The following is a 26800-nucleotide window of genomic DNA, read 5'->3' as shown; positions in this document are numbered from 1 at the left end:
TTGTTCCATTTTTGCTACTTCTGCTGCTTTTTCTGACACTTTTTTCGCATATTCCTCTGTACTTAGTTCTTTCAGTTGTTCTTCTTTCTTCTTTTTCTCTACGTTTAACTCATTGAGTTTCTTTGTGTGTCTGTCATATTCTAGTTTCTTTTCGTTTTCACTTATTTGCTTCTGTATGTCTATGTTTGACTTTTTTTGACATCTGTTATTTGATTTTTGAGTGAACTCAAATTCATTTGACTTTGAGGGTTATATGCTGTTCCGTCTGCAGCTCCACCATAGCCTGCCATTTTCGCTAAAAGTGCCGCTCTTAAACCTCCACTCTGTGCACCAACAACTCGGTTTAAAAGCATAGGATTGCTTGACATTTGTTGCAACATAGTGGGGTCATTCATCATTTGTTGTTGCAACTGTTGTTGTGGTGTCAGTTTTACTATTGGATGTTTCAATGCTCTCTTCCTCTTACGTATATTCTTACGTAGCTTACGTGGCATTTTAAGTGAAGTTAAAAAGCGGTTTTTGACAGATGTTTTATTGTGACTTCTTCGTAAAGACTTTGTTGAGATTTCTTCGTAAATGAGTGTAAATGACCCAAAAATATATTTTATGTTAGAATGTTAGATCTAACATGTTTTCTAACATGTTTTCTAACATGGTCTAAAACTCTTGAATTTTCATGATTTCATCGTATATGTTTTGTCGAAACTTCTTCTTCGTACATGTTTTGTCAAGACTTCTTCGTAAATGTTTTGTCAAAACTTTCTTGTCTATGTTTTGTCAAACTTCATCGTAAAGACTTTGTTGAGACTTTGTCAAACTTCATCGTAAATGTTTTGTCAAAACTTTCTTGTCTATGTTTTGTCAAACTTCATCGTAAAGACTTTGTTGAGACTTTGTCAAACTTCATCGTAAATGTTTTGTCAAAACTTTCTTGTCTATGTTTTGTCAAACTTCATCGTAAAGACTTTGTTGAGACTTTGTCAAACTTCATCGTAAATGTTTTGTCAAGACTTTCTTGTCTATGTTTTGTCAAGACTTTCTTGTCTAATTTCTCATGAACTTTCTTGTCTATGTTTTGTCGAAACTTTCTTGTCTAATTTCTCATGAACTTTCTTGTCTATGTTTTGTCGAAACTTTCTTGTCTATGTTTTGTCGAAACATTTACGATGAAATCATGAAAATTCATGAAAATTCAAGAGTTTTAGACCATGTTAGAAAACATGTTAGAAAACATGTTAGATCTAACATTCTAACATAAAATATATTTTTGGGTCATTTACGCTCATTACGAAGAAGTCTTGACAAAACATTTACGAAGAAGTCTTGACAAAACATTTACGATGAAATCATGACAAAACATTTACGAAGAAGTCTTGACAAAACATATACGATGAAGAAGTCTTGACAAAACATTTACGAAGAAATCATGAGTTTTAGACCATGTTAGAAAACATGTTAGAAAACGTGTTAGATCTAACATTCTAACATAAAATATATTTTTGGGTCATTTACGCTCATTACGAAGAAGTCTTGACAAAACATTTACGAAGAAGTCTTGACAAAAAAGTCAACGGCTGGTCGGCTGGGGTTCGGTCCTCCTCTTGGGTCTTGGGAAAAATTTCTTATGGGCTGGAAGCCCTCCGAATAAAAACTTCATTTATACTAAACATCCTCAGGGCTAGAAGGCACGAAGTGCCTGGAAGCCCCACTACCTTTTTTTTTTTTTTTTTTTTTTTTTTTTGTAGTGTTTACTAATAGATGAATAGTATATAAATTCTATTAAAATGGATTTGATCCTGTTCCATATTAAGTTCTGTCAAAATGTAAGCTATTCAATTCTATCGTCGGGGGAAGTATCACAAATCTATCAATTTTTTTGTAAAAGTATACAAAAACATATGGTGTTCAATTAGTTTATAATAATATAAATATTAAGATTATCCAAAATAAGAAAAACTAGGTTTTGAGAACACTTTTGAGATGATAATCAAAATATTTTGATTGAAAAATAATATATTATTTATCTGATATAGAATGGATTTTTTCAAATTTAAAAATTCTAAAATAAACAGTTTTGTAAAGTAAAAAAATGAACGAAAACTCGAGACCTCGTATTCCAAATGAATGGGTAAGATATATGTATGAAAAACTTGAAAGTGGTGAGTAAGGATGTCAATTTGGAAGAAAAGTGAGAAAATTTTGATTGTGAACTCATCTCTAATATTTTGGCTCCTTAATATATTTGAATCATGATCTTTGAGAAGAGTTCTCAAAAGTATTCACAAAAGCTATTTTTCCTTGAAATTTAAAAATCCTGTTTATCATATATTACCGAATTTAATTCCCTACATATTTCAAAATATTCTATGAACATTTCAATTTTTGAAAAAAACATATTTTTTCCAAATATATTTATTATCATATTTCTAATAATATTTCCTAAAGCGTCACTTTTTACTTCCTCGACGATTATTTTCATCTCAAAAAATTCAATAGCTTACATTTTGACAGAACTTAATATGTAACAATCCAAAAAAATATATAAAATTTGATCATAAATAAAATCGTTTTAAATTACTTCTTCATTTAAATTATAACAATTATTTTTGGTTTTATATTTTTTTTGGATCAAATCCATTTTAATAGAATTTATATACTATTCATCTATTAGTAAACACTACCGTATATTATTTTTTAAGCTATCTTATTTTTTGAACTTTTATTCAAATCTTTGGTCGCAAGAAGAATTGCATGATAAATAAAAACATTTAATCAAAGTCAATTTTATTTTTCATATTCAAATGGACTGAGTGTTAACATTTAACATTTTTTGCTAATTGTCGTCAAAAATTAGGCGTAAAGCAAAAATTGATATTTCATATGGTTTTATGATAGATAAGCATTATATTCCCACTCATTATATTCGTAAATTTTGAGGTTTATCCTTCGCTTTTAAGATCATTGAATTTGATTTTTATATAAAATAGTTATATATTAGAAAATAATATGAGTTTATGTGATATTATTTTTCAGAAGATTTCATTCTATATGCCTATGAAAAGTACTCTCAAAACTAACTTTTTCCTAATTATAATTAAATCTAGAATATTGTATTATGCTTAGTATTATTTCATTTTTCTCATTCAATTTAGAATTTACAAATGTCAAAAAATTGAGAGCTGTCACTTTTGATGAATTTCTGTTTATTACAGATTCTACCACTCATTTGAAAATTATAAGTTTTGAAAAAAACCGTAAATCATTATTGAATCTAAAAATATTTATGTACAAAAAGTCGGTATATATTCTATAATTATTTAAAATAATGAAAAAGTTGATTTGTGAATCATTGAAATATTAATGCTGTTATAAAAAAAAAAAAAAAAAAAAAAAAAAAGGTAGTGGGGCTTCCAGGCACTTCGTGCCCTCTAGCCCCGAAGATGTTTAGTATAAATGAAGTTCTTATATACGGGTCTTCCAGGAGCTTTTCACAAATTATATATGTTTTCATGTTTTGTCAAGACTTCTTCGTAATGAGCGTAAATGACCCAAAAATATAATTTAGGTGAAGAGGTGAGATTTCACCTGTTTTTTCACCTCTTTTCTCACCTCTTGAATTTTCATGATTTCATCGTAAATGTTTTGTCACTTTTCTGTCACTTTTCAGGAAAAAACATTTTTATTATTATATATAAATGAATTTTACAAAACCTCCGTTACCGTTCTTTGGAAATAAGAGTAAATGTAAAGATATTCTATTGAGAGAACTTAAGAAACTACCGAATGGTCTAACATTTGTAGATTTGTTCGGTGGAAGTTTCTATATATCCCATTTGTGCCATACTGTATTTCCTGACTCAAAGATTATATGCAATGACTTCGACAACTATATGAACCGTCTCAAACATATTCCAGACACTAACAAAATATTGAAAGAGTTAAAAGAAAAGATACCTATAGGTAAGATGGAACGTATACCATTAGATAAGAAAAATATTGTGAGAGAGGTTTTGAAAAAAGCAGAATATATAGACTGGGATAGTATATCTGCTAGACTATTATATAGTGGTGCTATAAGAGTTCATGACATTGAAACACTTATGTCAAAAGTTTTATATCTTAACTATACAAATGTTTTCAAAGAGGACATAGAAAAATATATTGAGGGTATAGAGTTTGTGAGATGTCATTGGACAGATTTGTATGAAAAATATAAAGACAAGGAAAATGTTTTCTTTATAGTGGACCCGCCGTTCTATAACACATGGGATTTTCAATACCAAGTAGACTGGACTTTGAGAGACTCTTTAGAAACTTTAGACGTTTTACATAACCATCCATGCTTTTACTTTACATCCGATAAAAGTGGTTTGGAAAGTGTCATGAGATGGTTAGAGGACATACATGACTATGAGTTTAGATATGACAAGATAGAATATGAGAGAGGTCCTATAAACTGGAGAAAGTGTCATAACAAAGAAATTTTACTAGTAAGTAAATGTGGTTTGAAATAGGACTACTTGTTTTAGGTTTTTTCCATTGTGTCATTTACTTATTTGACGTGGCAGAAAGGTACAGAGAATATGAAGATGAACCAATACCAGCAAATGTTCAGCATATGTACTCGTAAGAGATATTTTTATCTAATATTAAATGGACGCACAGAACTTAGCGAATGCACAGCAACCTGGACAACCAAACCCAGAGAATATTCCAAATGAAGTTAGAATACAAACTGCAATGGCAAACTATGGTCAAGTACAGATGTACAAATGCAAACTGCCATGTCAAATGACGCTGCGTTAGGTTTGCCACCATGGTATGCAAATATGAGATGGAAAGAGTTTTATACAAACCCTGAAGTGGGATATAAACAACTTTATGCAGATGACGCGAACACAGGAGTTGACCCAGAATATGTTTTCTACCAGAGGAGAAACAGAATGTATGAGCTCCAGTTAAAGAATGCTATGGAACTCAACAGGAAACGTAAGAGACTAGGCGGACATTAGATTTTTACATATAGTAAAATGGGTTTCTTCAGTAAGATAGGAAACTTCTTTCGAAATGTTGGAAGAGGTATATGGAATGGAATAAAAACCGTCGGAAGAGGAATTTGGAACGGTGTCAAAAATATTGGTAAAAGAGTAGGTCAGTTTGTTGGTATTATACCTAAAGACCCTGAACCAGAAGAACAAGCTCCTGTTATACAACAGCCTGAACCTGCACCACAGTCTAGTTGGCAACCAAATCCAACACCTCAACCGTATTAAAAAATTATATTTTTACCGTTCGATAGTAGTTGTATATGAAACTAAGTTCTAAGTAAAACGCGTGGTATAATGGAATTATTCTCTTTCTTCCATCTGTAGTAAACCATACTTGAAAGTCTGAAATACTTCCACTTGGTGGTTCGTATAGCTTTGTAGGTTTTTCGTAAAAGTCATTTGCCAAGCATAAAAAAGAGTTTTGCGCACCAGAAAATGAAGCATGAACTATAATAGCATCTGAGTCGAAAACATTTTCATATGTTCCATTAGGGTTTTCGACTTCATAATAGTCCGGGTGTACTGGATACCATGCAGGCTGATTTAACATCCTCAAAAATCTATGCCATGCCAAGTTGTTATATTTTGTAGAAATATAAACGTTTCTCCAAGGTCTTCTATTTTATTGATTTTAACAGTTGCATTTTTCCTGTCATATATAATATCGAGATGGTACTCTCCCTCGTCAATGTTATACTGGTTTGCATATTCGAGATAATATCGTTTATTTTTCTTGAAAAGCTTGAAGAGTTGTTTCTAAGTTTACAAGCAAATTCACTTGTAAAAGTTTTCCCTGTTCAAATTTCTCATACGTACGTTTTTCTTTGTTATAGTATCGAACTTCAAAACCGACCGTAAATGGGAAACCATGTATGGCTTCTGAAATGAACTTCATTCTACGAAAGCCAATAGCTTTTGTGACAGATGTTCTCTTAACCATCTTAACGGGTAGTCAAAACGATAGCCTTCATGCTTTACGGTCTCTGTCTCAAACTTTTGACCGACATCGTAAAAAGTTCATCTAATGGTTTAGTTGTAGCAACTCTTGAATTTTTTTTTCTATTAAAGCATATTTTATCTAGAATAAAAATGTCGAAAGAAACAGCGTCTATGAGAGAAATAAAACACAACCGACAACTCATTTGCAAGCTCTAAATAAGAACACAACAAACTTTTCAAACTATTCTAAATATCTGAGTCACTGAAAGAAGGAAACTTAAAACTGACAATAAACCCAATGACAGACGAGTTTCTATTTCAAGACAGTAAGAACCATACTGTCTGTATAAATCCAACAAAAGGAACTTTAAACGAGAAGCCTATAAAAGAACTTCTTTTGAAAGCAGATGTTGACAACAAAGCTGACAAAGAGTATGTCATTGAAAAAGTTCAAGAAGAACATGACAGAGCTGACAAAGCTTATGCAACAAAAGAACATACTCATCCTGAACTAGCAGACAAAACATATTGACAAAAAATGTCAAGTGAAGTGACAAGAGCTGACAAAGAATATTCTAAAAAGACTCATACACATACCATTGCAAATATTACAAACTTACAAGAAACCTTAAACAGTAAAAGTGCCGTTGGACATACACATACCATTGCAAATATTACAAACTTACAAGAAACCTTAAACAGTAAAAGTGCCGTTGGACATACACATACCATTGCAAATATACAAACTTACAAGAAACCTTAAACAGGAAAAGTGACGTTGGACATACACACGATTTCTTCGCAACTGTTGGTATAGAAAATATTGAAGGAACGGTTGAAGAAACTGGTGGGGATGTATTAAATTGGAAACCTCCTAACTTTCCACAAGGTTTAACATCGGAGGATGACATAACGACGATGAAATACACTAGATGTAGAAATGTCTATGTCATGGAGGATGAAAACAATGTTAAATTCACTGCTCAAGATTTATATGATAAAAAGGCTGACAAAACATATGTTAACGATGAGTTAGATAAAAAAGCTGACAAAACATATGTTAACGATGAGTTAGATAAGAAAGCTGACAAAACAGAGCTTCAAACGTTAAAGACAGAAATACTTCAAACAGTATATCCTATAGGTTCTATTTACACGTCAATGAACTCTACCAGACCAGAAGTAGTACTTGGTTTTGGAACTTGGACTCAAATAGTCGACAGGTTTTTGTATTGTGCAAACTCTTCAAAGGAAACAGGTGGAAGTAAAACGATTTCAGGTGAAAATTTACCTGCGCACAGTCACTACATAATTTAAGTACATCTGAAGCAGGTTGGCATAGCATAGATTTTGGGATTGGTCAGGAATGACAAAAGGTAAAGGATATGATGTTAAAGAGACGTTAAGTTTGCTATAAATTGTTACTGGAGTAACACTGGGAGAGGAAGCCATACACATCGCGTTTCAGGTATACGCAAACAACGGACAAAGTAAAGACTACATGCCACCTTACATGACAGTTTACGCATGGTATAGAAATGCTTAGTCGTCATTTTCAACTTCTTTAGCATATTCGTCAGGAGTTGTCTTATATTTGTTAGGAACTGTCTTTGAAAGTATACCACCTTGAACTTTGACAAGTTTGAAACGAGGTCTGACAATAGTAGTTTTATCTTCTGCTTGCAGTCTGTACATTTTGCCATGTTTGCCTAAAACTTCATAATATTCTCTTGTATACTTTCTTCTATTTTTACGAACACGAATGTGAGTACCTGTCGAGTTCCCATTGTTGTCATAGTCAATAGTATTTTCATATGGGTCGCGTTTAGGTATTTCTATTTTTACTTTGTCACCTTTCTTAAGTTTGAAGCCTGGCATTCTTTCTTGTTTGTCTCTTTTGACTAAACTATTAAATATATAGTCTTTCTCTAAGTCAGGGTTGTTTTTCATTTCTTCGGGGAGTGGTTTCCCAAACCTTTTTGTTTACGGCTATTGTAAATATTTAAAACTTGTCTCATCTTTGCCATGGAGAAGTGTCTATATTTGTCGTCATATGACATTTCATCTTCACCACCTTGTGGTTGTTTAAGTCTCTTAAGATTTTTATACAACTGTCAATGACACCAAGAGCAGAATGGTTTTGGTCGACAATGAAATATTGGTTTACATTTTTTGAACGCAGATAGTTTTTAATATCGTCTGATTTGAAAGAACTTTCACAGTCAGATGTCAGTTTTGTTGGATGGTATTTGTCAACGAATATTGTCAAAGCAGTTTTCACATCTAAAATATTTTTGGACTGTAATGGTATGGCTTCACAGTATCTTGTGTTTTGACCGACAAATATTAGCCAGTATGGTGGTCCATCTTCTCTATACCTCGGAATGTTTTCCAAGATATCCATAAACCAAGCATTTGGTGTTGAACTAAAGATTTTTATCATGAGTGCTTTCTTTGTTGCCTTAGAAACATAGGGGTCCTTGTTTGGATTCGTCATTTTTAACCCATAAGAAATGGGTTTATTTGGCGCATTAGCAGGAGTTGCATCCAGATTTTTGCCCGCAGTGGGAACAATAGCCAGAGGTGTATTTGGATTGGAAGGAAGATTTTGAGTACATTAGGTATACTTAAAGAGAAAGCACAACCTATTATACAAACTGTACAGAAAAGGTTGGGAGGTAGCACGAGATGCAGCAAATCTTATTCCAAATCCTGAAACAAGAGAAAAGTTCAAGGATGGATGGACAATGTAGGAAGAGAAGCAGGAAACTAATAACAAAGCAAATGACTACTATAACCAAGCAGGGCACTATATGGACCAAGGTGAAAGATTCTTTAACAAGGATATAACCATGCACAACAATGGGTAAACAAACCAACCTCAACCGCCTCAAACTTGGGGAATGTAAAGTTTTTTACTGAGATGAAATGAACAATACAGCATTGAGACAAATGGGTTCAAGATGGATTTGTCGACTTCCAGCAGTTACACAACGTGTTTGTCAAGTTCTTCCTATACCTCAGGAAGTTTTAGACCGACTTAAAAAACCTAAACAACCAGTTGAAAACAAACCAAACTAAAATTTTTTACTGAGATGAAATGACCGAAGAAGTTGAAACGGTAGATTTGACACCACAAACAAAAAGTTCAGAACCATTGTCAAAACCTGTCAAAGAACTTACAGATGAAGAGAAAAATTCAATAATAGAAAGTGCCAGGTCTGGAAATACAAACCCTAACTACAAAGTCACTTTTCATAGAAATGGAACGGCTAGTATCTCAAAAAAGAAACAGACTCTCACAAATAAAATATTGAAGTCTGAAGGAGCTTTCGAGACAACAGATGGAAAAGTTTACTTCACTGACCAACAGTTCATTATAGAACATCTCATTGACTTAGAGTCGAAATATTCTAAACTTTACAACAAACACAAAAAGTTGAAAGGAAAACAAAAACAAATGGCATATGATATTTATGAAGATGTTGACGACACAACTGTTCCTGCAAGTGAGGTAAAGTCAGAGGAACCGAAAAGTGACGAAAAGCCGATAGAAGAAGAAAAACCAAAAACTGAAGATAAACCAAAACCAAAGGTTAGTTTCCAAACTAAACCAAGTCAACCTTCATTAGCTGGTATGGGTTGGCGTCAAAGACTTTTGGCAGCGGGTGGTTACGTAAAGTAAAGAAAAAACATTTTTTTATTTTTATAAAAATGCCCCCGTATAGAATGGATAGAAGGTCTGCTAGAATAAAAGCAGAGTTAGAAAGATATGGTTGGAAAGTTTCGAAGAATTTTAAATATAGGAAGGGAAGACCCATAAAAGTCTATGACAAATTGTCTGGTCTTCGCTACGAAATGGATTTGGAAACAGCACGTGCAAATTATCCAAACAGACTAGAGAGGTTAGAAGAAGAACGTCTTATGGACATGCCTTTCGATGTTAGTGAACCTCAAGTTGAAGGACACGACGGCTTTGCCAGATTCTACTGGAAACATGACGAACAATTGCATCCTTTGAGAAGGAAAAAAGGAAAAGGTGAAGACGCACATGCTCCCATGGAAAGAACAAGATATGCATATGAAAAGTACCGTGAAGTTAGAAGTCAAATTACATCTGGTCGAACCTTTACAGTAAACTTTGACGAAGGAAAGAACAAAGAAGGCTTCATGGGAGTACTTGCTGCAATTCAAGATGGAAATAAGAAAGGATACAATCTCAGATTGACCATAACAGATTTGGACGGTCATATATACTATGCGCATGGCAATGTCACAACAGCTGCAATGCTTCTTGACGCTTTCAAGACTACAAAGAGAGAACAAATGGTTGACTCCGACTCAGACATTTTGAATGCAATTGAAGGAATTGTAAGCGTGAAGTTCGAATGGTACCAACCTAACCCTCAAGCAGTCAGACAACATGCTGGATACTTCCCGTTCATAAATAAGTCTGACATTGACTTGACAAGGTATGGAATTTACAATTCAATTGAAACAATTGTCAATGAACCTTGCATTCTTACATGTCTCAGGAACTCTGGTCTTGTTACAGATGAGAAAATGAAGTATCTTGAGTCATGTGTGAAGACAAGGTACATTCTCAGAGGTCAATTGTCAAAAATTGCACCGTTGGCAAATGTCAATATCCGAGTCAACATACCTACAGCTAAAGGTTCTTCACATGACGACTATGTTGTTGACAAAGACTTACCATGGTTGAAGATTGCAATTGTCCACAACCACTTCATGTTGAACGAAAGTCTTACAAACCCATTGTTCGGAAAAGGCAAGTGCAACATTGTCAGAGCTGTAAACATTCTTTTCGAGAAAGGTTTGTTGGAACCAATTCCAGATGACAAGCTGACAGAAACTTTTGTACCAAAAGACGAAACAAACTTTTCACTGTTAGCAAGACCAAAAGTTGTTCCAGACAAAGTTCTAGTACAAAAAGAAGTACACAGTTCCAAAAGGAGTTGGATTGTTCGGATACCAACCTGAACCAGAAGAACTTCCAATGAGGTTGCAAGAACTTCAAGATGCTATAAACAAACTTCCATTGAGACATCCAATCGACGTCAAATTGTATTGGAGAGCTTCTGAGTTAGGTCAGAAGGTTTTATATGAAACAGGTTGCTTCGACGATGTTTATGAGATAACAGGAGAAGTTTCTCAGAAGATAAGAGACTCACTTGAATTTCCACGAACTGGACCCATTGGATGCGACAAGTTCGACTCAGATGAAAAGATATACTATGTCGACCTTAACGCTGCGTACATGAGGTTTGTCCAATATATCCCGACTGGAATTCCAAACGAAGACGGTGAGTTCCCAGGAAGGAACTATACAGTTGGAAAAGTCATACAACAACTGTATGATATTAGGAAAGCTTCAAACCCCAAACTTGCAATGACACTCAAATTGCTTATGAATTCGACATGGGGATATTCCATAAAGAAACCTCAAGAGATGAAGAGTAAACATTATGAGAAGGTCGACAACTTTGTTGAAAGGTTTTCTCCTTTTGTTTTGAAGTACGAATTCACTCAAGGTCAAAGTGGCTTAGTAACCACATTAAAACCTATTGTCGAACATTGGTCTTACCCTCAGTTCGCAAAAGCAGTCCTTGACAACTACAACAAATTCTTCTCCGAAGTCAAATCGAAAGTTGTGGTTTACTATGAGAACATTGACGCACTCATGACGAACGAAGAAGGCTATAACAAACTCATTGAAATGGGTTTAGTCAGTGAAAAGATGGGTCAATTCAAATTGGACAAAATTTTCACCGAAGTTCATGTCCTCTCCAAGCGTAAGTACTGGGGCATACTTGAAGACGGCACAGAAATAAAACATTGCATGAAGTAAAAAATTTTTATTCGAATTTGAATCGGACAGGTCGAGTTACACCATTCTTGGTCTCAAACTCATATATAACCTGTTTGTTTGTATTTTCGTCGACTATGACACGAGACACGAACATTGACCAAACGGACAAAAAGTGTCATTTCAGATGGTCCCGCAGCCAATCGCATTCGAGCACTTCGAAGAAGCCTTACGTTCCAAGGGAGAGGGTGTCTGGTGCAAGGCAGAGGTCATGAAACTCTACGAGCAGTACATCCTCAATGCCTGGGAGGACAAATCGTCCTTGGATTGGCAATTCTACCAACTCCTCTGGGACGACCTCCTAGGCAACTGGGATGACGAAAGAGTCCAATTCAGAGGTCGGGAGCTAATTGTCCAAATTACCCTTAATTTAACCCACTTAATGAACTAAACACCTAAATTTACTCGGGGTTTCCCCCTAAAATAAAATTTTTTTACTCTTAGAACCACTCGAGGTTCTCCTTACGGTTGTTGAGCTTGTCACCGTCAATGTGTCTGACCCTCGTCTTCTTGTCTGGATTTGGAACCCATTGAATTGCGACAAGCTTGCCCATGGAGATTGAACCGCGATTCCGAAGGTTAAGGTTCAAGTGTCCCAAGTTGTTGAGGACTGGGGTAAGAACCTTGCCTGTCTCCTTGTTGCGGATTTGGTATGGGTAGGGTTGGGAAATTTCGTAAGCGTCATCGGCAACAAGGGTTGCCCAAACTTCCTCTTCTTCGTGTTTCTCTTCTTCTTCCTCTTCTTCTTCGTGTTTCTCTTCTTCCTCTTCTTCCTCGACAATTCCTTCTTCAATTCTGTGTTCACGAATTACGGTGTTGCATGTTCTGTCCTTTCCGAGTACCTTCCAGATGGCGTCTATCTCTTCGAAGAAACGGTAGATGAGTCTGGCAAGGTCTCGGTTCTCTCTCGCGTAAATGCGCAAGGTTTCCGTCAAATCATTCAGGCATTTCTCATTGGAAGCTTGGTTCATGAGGACATCGGCTTTGAGCTTGGTCATCTCTTCCATAAGACTACTTTGGAGAGTCTTAACGGTGTTTGTCAGATGAGCTTTCAAATTCAAAATTTGAATTTGAACTGGGCGCTTGTCTGGCAACATTGAAAGGACATCTGCCATTGTGTTCGGCTTCGGTGCTTGTTCGGACATCGAAAAAATGAAGTGGTTTGAGAATGACGGTTTTACTTCAAAAAGCTTGTTATGACGGTTAAGTCATACAACAAGTTTAAAATAATATCTTGTTCTTCTTCTGAACGTTTGTTGTCTCTTCCGATAAAAGTTTCGAACATGAGAACCAAAAAAACGTTTTTTGAGATTGCGGAAGAGTTCAGGCAAACGTTCATATTCTGGATATGTTGGGAGCAGTTCAAAACATCTGAGCTGACTTTCGGACAAAATTGGGACAATGTCAGAAAATTCATCTTTGGTCGGACTGCTTGAAGGTAAGTCCCTTACATGTAAGTAGCTCTGGTAAAGTCTTCTCATTTCTGCTAACTTTTGGAGTATAGCTTCGTAGTTTAGAAGTTTTAATTTTAAATGTCTTATTCCACTCTTGACATCTAAACGGTAACTATCCATGAGGTCAAGAGTAGCTTTGGTAGCTTTAAGTGGAGCTATCTGTTCCTTGACTTGTGCAATTTTGGTTGCAATTGTGGTTTGAGCTCCTTCAAGTTCGCCGTCTATGTCGTTCTCAACGTCTTCAAGCATGGCTTGAAACTCTTCATCGGTCCATTGAGATTGGTGTGGGACGAATTTAACTTGCTTCATTCAAAAAATGAAAAAAATGTTTTTACTCAAAGCGTGCCATGTATATGGCTATAAGAAACTTACCAGAAGGCTTCTTCTTCACATGAGTCTTTGGCAACTTGAGTGTTGGTGTTGGAGTTGGGTCTGGAATTTCAATTCTCTCTCGAGCGCAACAACAGATGTCAGAATAACATTCCCCACTGTCTTTCTTGCCACCATAAATTGTGTATTGACCGAACTTGCATTTGCAGGAAGACCGGTCAATACAAGGTTCACAGTTGACATATGTGTACACATACCTGTTGAGTACGAGTGTGAGTAAAAACATAAAAAAGTGAAGTTAAAATGAGATGTTTACTGTAAAGGTACGATGTCGCCTTCTGTGTTTATGAAGAACGCCCGACCCGAGAAGTGTAAGAGTCCTCTGAGAATTTGGGCAATTCGTACAGTTGGGTTCTCTCTGTTTGGAAGTAGTATCCAAGGACGCTTGGCAAAGAACTTCAAGAGGACTTCTTTCTTCATCTCTTTTATGTCGTCGAAAGGAGTGTTTTCTGGTATTTGCAGGACAATTCCAGTGTCAATTTCAATTTTAAGCGCACTTCTTCCAGACACCCAGCCTGCAATGGTCTTGTTTGACTTCAGATGGCTCAGGTAGTTCCTAACTAGCTCATTTATCTCTATAAGGTAGATTGCCTCATCTGCTGGGTCTATGTCGGTCATTGTTTCAAGACGAGTCTTTTACTTTTTCAAGACGAGTCTTTTACTTTTTCAAGACGAGTCTTTTACTTTTTCAAGACAAGTCTTTTACTTTTTCAAGACAAGTCTTTTACTTTTTCAAGACAAGTCTTTTACTTTTTCAAGACAAGACCCGTTATTTTTCAAGAAATTTTTTTGGTGTAAAGTTCTCAAATTTGAGAACAGTGGTCTTGATTTCAGACGATACCCGTACTTTTTCAAGACAAGTCTTTTACTTTTTCAAGACAAGTCTTTTACTTTTTCAAGACAAGTCTTTTACTTTTTCAAGACAAGTCTTTTACTTTTTCAAGACAAGTCTTTTATTGTTTCAAGACAAGTCTTTTATTGTTTCAAGACAAGTCTTTTATTGTTTCAAGACAATGTCCGACGTACCACCAACCGAGCCCATATCCCAACCAGAGGAACCTAAAGCACCAGCCCCTGCACCTCAGCAACCTCAGTTCCAACAAGTACCTCAGTTCCAACAAGTACCTCCGAATTACTACCAATTTCCAAATTACTACCAAATACCTCCTCAAGGCTTCCCGAACTACCCTCCTCAGCCTATGCCTTACTGCCCTAACCCTTGGATGTTCATGTCAAACCCTCCACCCCAATTCCAATTCCAATCTCAATCCAAGAGAGACCAAGAGTTCGAAGAAGGTCTGAACCGTTTACGCAAAGAGTATGCCACAGCCCCTATGGAAGACGACAGGCTTTCAGTCTCTTCCCTAAGGTCGACCAATTCGACTCGTACCACAGATTCGGTTCGTGACCGTGACGACTACCTCAAGCAGTCTGAGAGACTCTTCATCCTACAACCATTTACAGTTGGAGCTCTCAAGAACATGCGCAATTACGAAGGTCAGACACCAGCTGGAGACCGCAAAACAGACGTACTCGCAAGAGCAGTCCAACTGGTCAAGACAAAGACTGAGATAGTCGACTTCATTCTTGCAGCTTGCCCATACAAGTAAAAAAATAAACAATTACGAGTTAAACTTTTTATTCTTTCTTTTCTGAGTTGTTTAGAGCTGGTTTCTCTTGTAGGAACCTTTCGTACTCTTCCATGGTCATGTAATTGCGAATTTGGTACGCAATTCCAGGTTCGTTGTTTTTGAACCTTACGTATGTAACGCTTCCATCCTCCTCAGGGAAGTAAGCTGCTAACATCTGACCAAGTTTTCTCGGTGACTCGGAGCTCATAAAAATGTCACTTTTTTAAACCTTAAGTTTTTAGTCTTATTTTACCCTTTGTTTACCCTTTGTTTACCCTTTGTTTACCCTTTGTTTGTCAATGTAGTATTGGAGTGCAATTTCTCCAAATTCTCTGTGTCGGAGTTCTTCAGCATTTTCCAAGGTGTACCTGGAGAACTCAAAAAAGTTGTCAAGAAGATACTGCCATGCTGCTCTTCTGAGTTCGTCGGTATTTTGGAAGTGTTGCACCTTCGAGTCTTCGGACATGAAAAAATGACACTTTTTCAGCAAAAATAATGTATAGGTGAAGAGGTGAGATTTCACCTCTTTTCTCACCTCTTTTCTCACCCGTTGAATTTTCATGATTTCATCGTAAATGTTTTGTCGAAACTTCATCGTAATGAGCGTAAATGACCCAAAAATAATGTTTAGGTGAAGAGGTGAGATTTCACCTCTTTTTTCACCTGTTTTTTCACCTCATGAATTTTCCCGAAATAAAAAATAAAGTTAGTTTTATTTTTTATTTTATTTATTTTTTTATTTTGTATAAAAAAATAAAATGTCAACAATCGGCACAACAACACTTCAAACAACTACAGCACCAAACTCGTTAGTCATGAATCCAACATCTATGTTGGTAGAGATGAAAAACTTCATTCCTTCTTCATATACTTTCGAAACAAAAATCCAGAAGATAAAGCAAGAACTTCTCCAAGGAGATTTAGACTGTAGTGCGAAAGATGAAACAAATGAACAGTATCTTTATGAAATGCAGGACATTATTGACCATTTACCCAAATTGCCTGAAATTCAGCAGCAAAAGCTTACTATTCCTGAATTCGATGAAATAGAAGTCAAAGCAACTGACTCAGTAGAAATAAAGAAGTTCATACGAAAGGTAAATTATGAATTCCTTGGTTTTCATTGCAACCATAAGGTTATGGACAAAGATTGCGACATGTTATATAAGAACATCTCTGACCTTTACAAATCTGAAGAATTTAAGACCTACGACAACTTTGTTTCATTAGTTGCAAAATGTGTATGGGAAATAAGAGATAAAGATAGTAGGGGTAAGGTATGGAATGAACAGATAAGACCCGCTATGTTTGAGATGAAGAGAGCAATTGACGCCTTGGTTGTTTTAGCAGGTAAGGTTTCAGAATATAACGCAAAAATGAATCCGCAATGTTCTAAATGTAAAGCAGCAATTAGGAAATATAACTACTCCGTCAAAGAGATAGAAAGAATGCGAAACGACTATGCAGACTTAAAGAAAGAAGCAGAAAAGCCAGCAGAAGATAAAATGGATATGTTGACATTTCTTAATAAAAACTATCCAACAGCAGAAGATTTCCTTCTATCTGACGTCAAGAAGAAGTATAAAGAAACTTTCGGTATCGTTAAAACATTCGATGTACTAAAAGAAGAAATAGAAGCTACGAAACTGTTTAGGATTTCAAATATACATCGTACAATTCATGTAAAACGCTTATAAAATAACAGGTGAGAAAAGAGGTGAAAAAACAGGTGAAATCTCACCTCTTCACCTAAACATTATTTTTTGCTGAATTCAGCAACAAAATTCTGAGTAAAATAATTTTTAGGGCATGTGTCAAACCGTTGAGTTTTCACAAAATTTAAAAAATAACTGGGGTGAAAAAGGTGAAAAAAGGTGAAATCTCACCTCTTCACCTAAAATATATTTTTATTGAATTCAGCAACAAAAACAGTGAAATTTCTCTAGACTGACTTCTTTCGGGGTCGCCAAACTCTTTATTTTTCAAGCTTGACTTTTTACAATTTGAACTTTGTTTGCGTAGATATGAATTCTGAAAGAAGTATGAGGGTCTTGTATGACTTTGTACTTCTCCCATAGTTCATGTCTGTCAAACTTACCTGCCATGGACTCTTTCATAAGTTCCATGAAATCGTCTTCGGACAATCCAGGGAAAAGTATGATATCAGTAAGTATTCTCTTTACATCCTTACTTAAACTCTTTGCTGTCTGTACACAAATGACAACTGAGATGTTAAAGTGTCTGAGCTTCTTAAGAATTCGACACATATCTTGTTCTCTATTCTTTAACAAAGGATGAGAAGCAAATCATCTAAGATAAGAAGACATCTGTGAGGGTATGTCTTCCAATCGTAAGATTGCAATTTCTTCGAAATGTATTCTATCTCTTTCTGTTTGTTTCTGAAGTGTTTCTTCTCTAATATTCTCTGCATTTCCTCATTTGGGTCTTTAAACTTCGAATTGACATACTCATTTATAGCATTGTACTTCAAAACTCTTCTTTGGTACTTCTTTATCCAATCTAACAACTCAGTATCTTTTATACATACTAACTTAGACTTCTTTATAATATCTTTGAACGAATTGACGGTTTGGTCAAATTGACCAGAAGTACTACAAATAACAACTAACTCATAGAATGGGTTCTTCTCATCTAGTTCTTGTTGTTGTGCAGCCATTTTAAGATAAGTGAAAGTCTTACCCGACCCAGGTGGTGCAATTAGACCTGTTATACCATTCTGAGCAAATAAGAACTTGTCATGTATAGGCTTTATCTGAGCATTTTCTAACTTCCTCTTGTTCTTGTTTAAAACATTCTCAAATTTCTTGTCAATGTCAGCAAACTTTTTTTCTAACATATTTTTAGAAAAATTAAAATTTTTATCTTTTAGAAAATGTCTAGCGATTTCGCTATCTATATTCGAGACAAACTTTTCGACAGCAAAACATCTGTCGACCATAAAATCTTACATAGTGTAAACAAGAAAGGTGAATTTGTTCTAAAGTTCTGTTTCTGGGAATATGACAAGAACCATAAAACATTAAGCAGAGAAGTCTTTAAGTTTGTCAATGACAGACTTGTTGACAGAGATGACGCCTCTTGGAGATGAAGTCCAACAAAAGTTCTTAGAATGCAAAGAAGACACATGCGCTGTTCTTGAAGATGAAATAGAAAACAGAATAGAAGAGCTATTAAAGGACAAAGACTTTTACATAAATATGGTTCTGAGAATTTGACATAACTCCACCAGAGAAGAAGAAGAAGAAGAGAGAAAAGAAAGAAAAGAAAGTAGAAGAAGAGAAGAAAAGAACCTGAACCAGAGCCAGAGAAAAAGAAATTTGACATGTAAAAATAAAATTTTATTTTTAGAACATTTCTGGGTCAATGTCAATGTTCTCTTCCTCTTTAGGAGCAAACACTGGCTTAGACTCTAAAATCTTTTTACCCAATTTACCTTGAACTTCAACTATCTTAGACTCATAATATTCATAGTCGTCTGCTTTCTTTGGTTCATAAGGTATAACAAGTTTGTATGCTTTGCCTTCTTTAAGGTTTGAAAACCTTCTGTCAAAATTTCTTTGACTGCTAACAAACCTTCTATGTCTAAGTCTTCAAATTTCGCACCATTTTTAGTCACAATAGCAAACTTAACTGGTTCGATGTTCCAAACTTTGTCAATGTAGACTTTTCAAAATGGTAGAAGTAAACATTCAAATAAGCGAATGGGTCTAGTTCTTCTTTGACTTCTGTCATGTACTTGTTGACTGAATATATTTCGTCATCTTTTCTATCGGATAAAAAAATATTTTTTTTAAAATTTACTCAGAAAAATTTTTCTTTGTATATACGCCGTTCTGAACATCTAAAAGATTTTTGACATTTGCCAAGAATGTGTTTAGAAGCTGCATATAACCATATCTTGACAATATTGTTTATACGAATCGTACAATGACCTTTCATCTAAACACACAAAGTCAGTTTCATCTATAACAGTTCATATACACTCTTGTTTGCTTCTAACAATGTTTGTCTCTCTTCGGTATATGGAATTTGTCTTGGATTGAACTTAGAAATATCTAATGTCATGAAATATGAGAACAAGTGGTTGTAAAAGTTAGGTGTCAAAGTTTCTGCTAAGTCGTCAAAATATTCTGTATCTTGCATATGAGAATCTGACGTTCTGACAACTACATATCTTCTGTCAGAACTTTCTAACTTCATCGGAACAGCATTGTTTGAAACCATAATGAAGTTTGCAACATTTTCACAAACTCTTTGGTCTTTATACTTTCTTTCAACAACTCCAACTTTGTCTGTTATAAGACTCTTCAAAGCATCTGAGTTCAAAACTTTTGTTGTATCTATACTTTGAAGTTCGTTGCAAACTATAAGTTTCATATTCTCTATTGAAGAGTTAAATTGCCACAGATGTTTTCTAAGTTTGTCATATTCGGGTTCGAATAGCCCTCTAACAGTTTGCACAAAATATCTGTAAAGAAAGTGTTCTTACCTGTTCCTTGTTTTCCAATTATAATGAGAGCAGTTTCATTTTTAGCACTTGGATGTTGTAAGATGTTTGCAAACCAACATAAGATATACTCATAACTTTTCGTTTCCATTGCATATAATTTCTTTGACATGGTCTAACCAAGCTTCTATAATATTTTCTTTCCATTCTACTTGTTCATATTTATATCCAGTGAAGATAGAATAGAAGTTTGGAGAAGGTGTATAGAACTTTATACCTCGAACTGAAAAATCTTCTAACTTTGACAATAAGATATCCCAAGCATCTAACATCTTCATGCCAACTTGTACGACTTTTATTTTCTTAAGTTTCTGTCTACATTCTTGTTCTGAAACTATTGTTGCTCTTGGTTTGTTAAAGACAACATCCCATTCTTTCATACATAACATTCTGGGGCAGAGTCGACATAAATGACTAAACGTTTCAAATTCTCGACTGCTTTGTTATAGTTCTAAATGGACACATATTTCTGAATGCTTGGAAGTCATAAAAATCTGAAACATCTATTCTGTACATTTTTATAAAAATAAAAAAAATATTTTTTTTATTCTTGACTTTGTTGTTGCATTTGTTGTTCTTGAGCTATTTGTTGTTGAAGTTGTTCTTGTAATACAATACTTTCACCAGTTGCATCTTCCAATTCGAAACTTTCTGCCGTCATTGACAAATACATAGGACATAAAAGTTTTACAGGAACAAAGTTTGCGTCAACTAAGGTTAAGTTTATGTTTGCTAAAGTGTTTGAGTTTACTAAAGCTGAAAACTCTGCATTCGAATGAACAATAGGCAAACCAGCAGAGAAAGTGTTGTTTATACGCATGAGTATCTTTTGGTCATAGTAGTTTCTGTCGACATTCGAATAACACTTTGAACCTAAGTTTGAAACAATATATAAAATAGGTGTACTTAAAGTCAATGGAACAGACAAACCTTGTATGACACCTTTTCCTGTTATAGGAAACTGTTGGTAGTAAAAACCAGATATAAGTTTTGTATTATAGCTCATATCGTTTATAGTAAACTCAGTCGGACATCCAAACATAATGAAACCTGCTCTAGTTGCAGCACATGTTACATCCGTCCTTAAAGTATTAAATAAGTCAACAAAACCTGTTGGTGGTATATCTGAGTAAGTATCTTCAAAGAAGTATTTTTTACCATTCACAACAACAAAGTCTTCTGGTGTCAAAAGAGCAAAACAGGCTTTAGTCGTCATTGTGTTTAAGGTTAGTTTACAATATCGTCCTTGAGGACTTTGTAAGTTTGTTGTTATAGAATTATATGACTCAGGGTTTTTAGTCGTAATAGTATAAACCATATGTCTTCTGCCATTTACTTAGCAAATAAATTTTAATGAAATGTTGTGGTCGTCAAATATTTTTATGACGTCTGGGAAACTATATTTTAAGTTCAACGTTTCACCTCCTTTCATAACGTATATCTTGTCAATGACATTATATGAAACACCACAGCAACTAATGTCGGGTTCTATTTCTTTGATGTTTATATCGTCTGCCTCTGTCAAAAGTTTCAATAGTTCTTTCAAAATTTCATGAGGTGCGATGACATATGAGTTCACTTTTACAGGGTTGTGTTCGACCAAGTTTAACATTATACCTAAAGCTTGACAAATCTTCTCCTGAGTTTTAAGTTTGTCTTTAAGTTGTTGGTAGTCGTTTCGAATATCTGCAACAGAACTTAAGTCTCTGCTAACTTCAGGATATGTTGGTTGTTCTTTTACAGGAACTATTGTTATACCATCTTCGTCTTCGTATGGTTTCCCCACTTCAACATCTCTTTCTTTGACATTGACAACAACACTTTGACTGTTTGTTTGAGTTGGTGAATTTAACTTCACATCTGCCACCGCCATTAAACCTTTTGAAACACTTACGCTTCTATTTTTCGGAAATGACATTTTACTTAGAATAAAAAGATGGACGTATTCGAGTATCTCTTCGAATTGAAGCAGAACAAAGTTTACACACACAAACAATACAAATACATTGACAGAATAGTTCTTTATACAAACAATGGAAAATGTTATAGAATAGCAGTCTTTGCTGAACCAAAATATTTTCATAAAGCAAAGAAAGTTGGTATAACTGAAATGGTGAAAGTTCTTGAAGCAGACAAAAATATAACAACAAAACTGACCGATATTTCTAAAGGTAAGTTTATAATACAATTATGTCAAAACTGGCGTACTGTCAATATTTGACGGAGAGAAGTCAGTTCAAGAACAACTTACTGACCTGCTGCCAAAATCTGCTCGATGGAAGCTGTCGTTATGCCAATCTGAGGAGCCCCAGCAGGTTTCATCGAACGAATCTTCAAAAGAGCATCTTCCGTGAAAAGTGCTATTGGTTTTGTAAACTTCTTTGCTTTCAATTCATCTGGACCGTCTCTGTCACCAGTATATTGTATTTGAACTGTACCAACAGTTGAAATACCACCCATAAAGTCTTCTGAGTCAGCAAATGGAATGCCAAGCCAAAAGTTTGAACGGTCTCCATTTGTATATTGAGTTTTTTGACCTCCTGTATGAGTCCATACTTTCACATATGGCATAATAGAACTTTGCATTTCAGGGTTAATGGTTGTTGTGAAGTTGTTGTTAAAGTTCATAGCATCTAATGTCAAGTTGTATGACCTCATATCCTCAACTGTAGAATATTCTTCTCTTGGATAGTATTTGCCATCTATGTTTATATGATATTTAATACCAGGGTTGTAGAAACAAGAATAGTCATTTATAGTTCGTCTGAACAGTACAAACATAGTATCTGCATGTTTCATTGCAGTTGTTAAAGCAATATCTGTTCTTGCACCTGGGTCAGCACTTTGGTTTCCAACTTCACCTGCAAAGTCTTTGACAGATATTTGGTGTATAGGGAACATAAGTGGAACTGCAATATATTTGGCAGCTAAAGCATTTGAAATATCTGGGTCCAACATATAGACTGCAAGTCTGCTTTCTATTCTCTTGCATTCAAATTTTTCGCATGTGAACTTAACTGGGTCCCAAGCATCTCCAGCAGCATTGAAATAATAGTTTACTTCAGTGTTGAGGTTTGAGAAACCAAAGTCTAAGTCAACTTTGTTTTTGCAAAAGTCGGCGAATGACATTTTATTTGTTCCACTACTTCTGTAAGAGTGAATGGGTCTTGTGTTGGTGCAATGACTAAGTTATTTTTGCTTGGAGTAAGTTCGATAGAAATTTTTCCTGCCCAGTTTGGCAAGTATCTTAAAAACCTGAAGATGAGGAAAGATGACAAAGGAACTCTAAGTTTCAGTTTTACTTTGGTTACTGCTGCTGCAGTTTGTCCAGAAAGGTTAACATAAACTCCTGGAACGTTAGGGTCAAGTCTTCTTATTTTCTCAATAGTTGCATACTGGTCTGTTTGTTCTCTAGCTTGTGGTTGTACTGAGTTTCTCAAAGCGAACCATTCATAGTTTGCCCATGTTACTGTTTGAACTAAGTCAGAGTTAGAATATATCTTATATCCCATGAAAACTTCTGGAGCATATTGGTATCCGACATAGAAAATTCCATTGCAACCTTTCTTGTCAGACAACTTGGCAGAAGGTTTTATTTCAATGTCTTGTTCCACGTATAAGAAAGAGTTGTCAATAGAAATTATATGAAACCTGTCGCAAGCAATATCTACTGTTGTTGAAGAACCTTCTCCAAACTCACCTACGTTTCCATAAGAAACAGCAGTTGTATATTCGTAAGTTCCAGGAACTATTTCTGACCTTCTAATGGCATTGTCGCATTCGTTATACCATTCGGAAACATTTCCATTCATGGCATCCAAAACTGTTGGCGTTATATTCTGAGCGGCGTACATTTCATATGAGTAAAAATATAGAATAGTTGGATTTATATGTCATAATAGAACCCACGTGGACCAAGCTTTACTTTCTTCCTGACTGAGTTTTTAACTCTTCTTTTTCCTTCATTGCCCTCTGCTTGAAGTTGTTGCATCTTTGCATTATGTTCATCTAGTATGTTGCAAATTTCCCATGTCCTTTTTGCCTTTTGGCTCTGGTCGCCCATCTCAGGTAACCTATATCCTAGAAAGAGTTTGTCATAGTTGTATTTGAGTCTTCGCGTATTGTTTGCATGACTCTTTCCTGAGTTTCAGGTTCAAGCTCTTCAAACAGTGCCTGTCCATATGGAATAAGCTCGTTTCCAAATATATGTTTTTGTAGCCATTCTGGTTTTCTTTCCATGTTACCAACTATATCTTTTGTGAATGGGAAAGCTTTTACCCAATCTTTCAGTCTTGGGTCATTTATTTCTGTAGTTGGTTTTATTTTGTCAAGGAACATGTTTTTCAATACTAACATTTCATTTGGTACTGTCCATTTGAGTTTTCTTAAATATTCATCCCTTCTCGTTCATTGTCTGCAAAGTAAGTTTTTATGACATTTTGTAAACTTTCGTTTGCAAGGTCATGTACAATAGGTTCTCTTCCTTCTCTCTCCCTAACTTTCTTCTAAACTCTTCACCAAATATACCATCTCTATGGTTCTGTGTAGTTCTTTGAGATAAATGTTCTAGAACGTCAGGTGTTATATTTCCATCAGCCATGTTCATTTCATACTGGTCCAAAATATCTGCATGTTTCATATCTTTCAATGGCATTAAAGCCGCGCTGAAAATACCAGCTATATCTGGTTCACCATTGACTTCCATTGCGTCTACAACTTCTTGGAATTGTGGTTGTAAGTTTATGAACCACCTATCTGGATTAGCTTTATGACCCCATCTCATTGTAGTTCCATCGTCTGCAGAAACAAAAGTAGGTTTGTTTCCATCTTGGCTAGGTTCTGAATGAACTTTAAACAATGTTTCATTTCTATATGTTTTCTTGAAATTTAACCTTTTATCTTCACCGAGTTCATCCGAAGATTGAACGTTAAATGCTCGTAAGTAAAAAGGGTTGTTGTATTTGTGTACATTTTTTTCAGTCTTCCATTCTATGCTGAATATTTTCATCTGGTGTTGGAGTCTTTTGTATGTCGGCAAACATTTTTCGATATTCTTCTACTATGTCAGCCGAATTTTTTTAGACTCTTGGAAATATTCCATATTCTCCGCATACTCTTGTTGAGGGTCAAGATTTTTCGGCTGTTCCAAATCTTCATCTAGTTCTGTGAAGTTAGTTTCCAAAGGAGTGACTTGTTCGTTTCCTTCAGGCTCTTCTAGCTGTTGTTGCTGAACTATTTCTTCCATGTCTGGTTGTATCTGAACTTCTTCCTGTGGAGTTTCTTGTACCTCATCTGCTGGCATTTCATATATTCCGAGACCGTTTTTAACAATTTCCCTATCTACGTCATCCGCATTCATAAGCTTTTGTTCTTTCGTTCCGTCTCTATTTTTTACGCGTTTCATGACGAAAGTTGAATTGTCATTTAGCTCTGACATCAAATATCTCGGAGTAAATTCATTCATGTCATTTGGATGATATGCTATTAAATCATATCCCTTAGCGAGCTTGTATTTTCCAGGTTTGATTATATCCGTTTTGGTGCTGAGCCATAAAGCTAAATAGGTTCGGGTCAGTATTTCCATCCTTGAACTTTCCAATAGCTTCTTTATATCTGTCACTAAAGTCAACAGTATCTGGGAAACCACACTCTTCTTTAAGCATTTTTAAGAATTCTTGGTTTCCTTGTTCTCTACTTCTTTTATGTCCTTGCTCTGTTTGTGGTTGTTGTGCAGGGTTTTGAACTGTTGGTTGCTGTGCTGGTTGGTTTGTGCTGGTTGTGAGTGGTTGTTGTGGTTGTTGTTGTTGTGTTGGTTTTGGTGCATGCCTGTGTCTGTGTCCATGTGACGATGTAAATGTTCTAGGTAGTCCTGGTGCAGGTGCTTCTCTTGGAGGGTTTGGTGGTATATAAGTTCCACCAGCTGGCACATATGTTCCATCTGCAGCGTAATGTCCTACCTGACTTTTCGTTCTTAAGAAAGCATTTACTAGGTCTGTTTTGGTCTGTTGTAACTCTTTTTCTTGACTTTCACAACAGTTGCTCTAACGGCGTCATAGGCACTTTGAACTGCCTGTCTCGTTGCTGCATCTGTTATTTTCGTCATATTTTGTGCTACTTCTTTAACTCTTTGTCGAAACCTTCAGACTTCAGTTTCTTTCCAGATGAGAAGTCGTTCACTTGTTTCACCTTACTATGAAGAGCTTCGAAGGCGTTCTTAAAGTCAGCATTTGTTAAAGCTTCATTTGAACTGTCTTCATCCGCTTGTATTTTTGTCCTTATTGACCCTATGAGTTGGGCTGCTTTAGCGTTGGCTTGGGCATCTAACCAGTCATTGTTAGCTTTTATATATTCTGCGCTTTTCATTGCCTTTTGCATGGCTGCGTCGTTATTTTTACTTTCTTGTGCTAAGTTTTCATACTGTACGGTTTGGTTTTGCAACTGTAAAAGTTTTTCTGCCTTTACATTTGCTTCAACTTCTTTTTTATACTCATCGCTATCCATATATGTCTTCAGGGCTTTTTGTTTTATTTCTTCATCTTTCAGTATTTTATATTGAGTAGTATGGTTTTTTCAAATTTATGACATCTTGTTCCATTTTTGCTACTTCTGTTGCTTTTTCTGACACTTTTTTTCGCATATTCCTCTGTACTTAGTTCTTTCAGTTGTTCTTCTTTCTTCTTTTTCTCTACGTTTAACTCATTGAGTTTCTTTGTGTGTCTGTCATATTCTAGTTTCTTTTCGTTTTCACTTATTTGCTTCTGTATGTCTATGTTTGACTTTTTGACATCTGATATTTGATTTTTGAGTGAACTCAAATTCATTTGACTTTGAGGGTTATAGGCTGTTCCGTCTGCAGCTCCACCATAGCCTGCCATTTTCGCTAAAAGTGCCGCTCTTAAACCTCCACTCTGTGCACCAACAAC

At 35.4% G+C, this 26800-nt stretch overlaps 18 protein-coding genes and 6 pseudogenes across 24 annotated transcripts, besides 5 other annotated features; 11 read left to right on the top strand and 13 right to left on the bottom strand.

Annotated features, from left to right (window-relative positions):
• Positions 1–1741: part of a mobile genetic element that runs on past the window's edge.
• Positions 242–494, bottom strand: TVAGG3_0781330 (protein of unknown function, DUF4106 family; the record flags this gene model as incomplete). Its single annotated transcript, XM_051246340.1, has 1 exon — positions 242–494. A coding segment is annotated over one exon (253 nt), but the record flags the coding sequence as incomplete, so codon positions are not given.
• A 56-nt stretch (positions 1742–1797) lies between the features above and the next one.
• Positions 1798–1838: a mobile genetic element.
• Positions 1839–2486: 648 nt separating this feature from the next.
• Positions 2487–2528: a mobile genetic element.
• A 644-nt stretch (positions 2529–3172) lies between these two features.
• Positions 3173–3209: a mobile genetic element.
• A 161-nt stretch (positions 3210–3370) lies between these two features.
• Positions 3371–26800: part of a mobile genetic element that runs on past the window's edge.
• Positions 4773–5012, top strand: TVAGG3_0781280 (uncharacterized protein; the record flags this gene model as incomplete). The annotated part of the gene is made up of 1 exon (XM_051246339.1): positions 4773–5012. The coding sequence occupies one exon, from the start codon at positions 4773–4775 to the stop codon at positions 5010–5012; it is 240 nt and encodes a 79-aa protein (XP_051081814.1).
• On the top strand, positions 5031–5273 carry TVAGG3_0781270 (serine threonine-protein phosphatase family; the record flags this gene model as incomplete). Its single annotated transcript, XM_051246338.1, has 1 exon — positions 5031–5273. One exon carries the CDS (start codon positions 5031–5033, stop codon positions 5271–5273), a length of 243 nt encoding a protein of 80 aa, XP_051081813.1.
• On the top strand, positions 6138–7152 carry TVAGG3_0781260 (annotated as a pseudogene). The gene has a single exon. A coding segment is annotated over exon 1 (1015 nt).
• TVAGG3_0781250 (uncharacterized protein) lies at positions 7530–7865 on the bottom strand (the record flags this gene model as incomplete). Its single annotated transcript, XM_051246337.1, has 1 exon — positions 7530–7865. The coding sequence occupies one exon, from the start codon at positions 7863–7865 to the stop codon at positions 7530–7532; it is 336 nt and encodes a 111-aa protein (XP_051081812.1).
• On the top strand, positions 8916–9068 carry TVAGG3_0781240 (uncharacterized protein; the record flags this gene model as incomplete). The annotated part of the gene is made up of 1 exon (XM_051246336.1): positions 8916–9068. The coding sequence occupies one exon, from the start codon at positions 8916–8918 to the stop codon at positions 9066–9068; it is 153 nt and encodes a 50-aa protein (XP_051081811.1).
• Positions 9088–9672, top strand: TVAGG3_0781230 (phage tail repeat-like family; the record flags this gene model as incomplete). Its single annotated transcript, XM_051246335.1, has 1 exon — positions 9088–9672. The coding sequence occupies one exon, from the start codon at positions 9088–9090 to the stop codon at positions 9670–9672; it is 585 nt and encodes a 194-aa protein (XP_051081810.1).
• On the top strand, positions 9846–10420 carry TVAGG3_0781220 (uncharacterized protein; the record flags this gene model as incomplete). Its single annotated transcript, XM_051246334.1, has 1 exon — positions 9846–10420. A coding segment is annotated over one exon (575 nt), but the record flags the coding sequence as incomplete, so codon positions are not given.
• On the top strand, positions 11266–11856 carry TVAGG3_0781210 (DNA/RNA polymerases family; the record flags this gene model as incomplete). The annotated part of the gene is made up of 1 exon (XM_051246333.1): positions 11266–11856. The coding sequence occupies one exon, from the start codon at positions 11266–11268 to the stop codon at positions 11854–11856; it is 591 nt and encodes a 196-aa protein (XP_051081808.1).
• On the top strand, positions 12002–12265 carry TVAGG3_0781200 (uncharacterized protein; the record flags this gene model as incomplete). Its single annotated transcript, XM_051246332.1, has 1 exon — positions 12002–12265. The coding sequence occupies one exon, from the start codon at positions 12002–12004 to the stop codon at positions 12263–12265; it is 264 nt and encodes an 87-aa protein (XP_051081807.1).
• On the bottom strand, positions 12315–12881 carry TVAGG3_0781190 (HNH endonuclease family; the record flags this gene model as incomplete). Its single annotated transcript, XM_051246331.1, has 1 exon — positions 12315–12881. One exon carries the CDS (start codon positions 12879–12881, stop codon positions 12315–12317), a length of 567 nt encoding a protein of 188 aa, XP_051081806.1.
• Positions 13052–13577, bottom strand: TVAGG3_0781180 (annotated as a pseudogene). Its single transcript has one exon. A coding segment is annotated over exon 1 (526 nt).
• TVAGG3_0781170 (uncharacterized protein) lies at positions 13660–13944 on the bottom strand (the record flags this gene model as incomplete). Its single annotated transcript, XM_051246330.1, has 1 exon — positions 13660–13944. The coding sequence occupies one exon, from the start codon at positions 13942–13944 to the stop codon at positions 13660–13662; it is 285 nt and encodes a 94-aa protein (XP_051081805.1).
• Positions 13971–14336, bottom strand: TVAGG3_0781160 (uncharacterized protein; the record flags this gene model as incomplete). The annotated part of the gene is made up of 1 exon (XM_051246329.1): positions 13971–14336. One exon carries the CDS (start codon positions 14334–14336, stop codon positions 13971–13973), a length of 366 nt encoding a protein of 121 aa, XP_051081804.1.
• Positions 14732–15328, top strand: TVAGG3_0781150 (uncharacterized protein; the record flags this gene model as incomplete). The annotated part of the gene is made up of 1 exon (XM_001281068.2): positions 14732–15328. One exon carries the CDS (start codon positions 14732–14734, stop codon positions 15326–15328), a length of 597 nt encoding a protein of 198 aa, XP_001281069.2.
• TVAGG3_0781140 (uncharacterized protein) lies at positions 15357–15524 on the bottom strand (the record flags this gene model as incomplete). The annotated part of the gene is made up of 1 exon (XM_051246328.1): positions 15357–15524. One exon carries the CDS (start codon positions 15522–15524, stop codon positions 15357–15359), a length of 168 nt encoding a protein of 55 aa, XP_051081803.1.
• TVAGG3_0781130 (uncharacterized protein) lies at positions 15667–15815 on the bottom strand (the record flags this gene model as incomplete). The annotated part of the gene is made up of 1 exon (XM_051246327.1): positions 15667–15815. A coding segment is annotated over one exon (149 nt), but the record flags the coding sequence as incomplete, so codon positions are not given.
• Positions 16108–17046, top strand: TVAGG3_0781120 (organellar and viral DNA polymerase type B; the record flags this gene model as incomplete). Its single annotated transcript, XM_051246326.1, has 1 exon — positions 16108–17046. The coding sequence occupies one exon, from the start codon at positions 16108–16110 to the stop codon at positions 17044–17046; it is 939 nt and encodes a 312-aa protein (XP_051081801.1).
• On the bottom strand, positions 17332–18206 carry TVAGG3_0781110 (annotated as a pseudogene). Its single transcript has one exon. A coding segment is annotated over exon 1 (875 nt).
• Positions 18243–18698, top strand: TVAGG3_0781100 (annotated as a pseudogene). The gene has a single exon. A coding segment is annotated over exon 1 (456 nt).
• Positions 18715–19131, bottom strand: TVAGG3_0781090 (annotated as a pseudogene). The gene has a single exon. A coding segment is annotated over exon 1 (417 nt).
• On the bottom strand, positions 21293–21750 carry TVAGG3_0781080 (protein of unknown function, DUF4106 family; the record flags this gene model as incomplete). Its single annotated transcript, XM_051246325.1, has 1 exon — positions 21293–21750. A coding segment is annotated over one exon (458 nt), but the record flags the coding sequence as incomplete, so codon positions are not given.
• TVAGG3_0781070 (protein of unknown function, DUF4106 family) lies at positions 22125–23006 on the bottom strand (the record flags this gene model as incomplete). The annotated part of the gene is made up of 1 exon (XM_051246324.1): positions 22125–23006. The coding sequence occupies one exon, from the start codon at positions 23004–23006 to the stop codon at positions 22125–22127; it is 882 nt and encodes a 293-aa protein (XP_051081799.1).
• On the bottom strand, positions 24918–26472 carry TVAGG3_0781060 (annotated as a pseudogene). Its single transcript has one exon. A coding segment is annotated over exon 1 (1555 nt).

The sequence above is a fragment of the Trichomonas vaginalis genome, chromosome VI (genome assembly GCF_026262505.1).
Source record: "Trichomonas vaginalis G3 chromosome VI, whole genome shotgun sequence".
Lineage (NCBI taxonomy): Eukaryota > Parabasalia > Trichomonadida > Trichomonadidae > Trichomonas > Trichomonas vaginalis.
The sequence above is the reverse complement of the archived record's forward strand: the minus strand, read 5'-3'. Positions and strand labels throughout refer to the sequence as shown.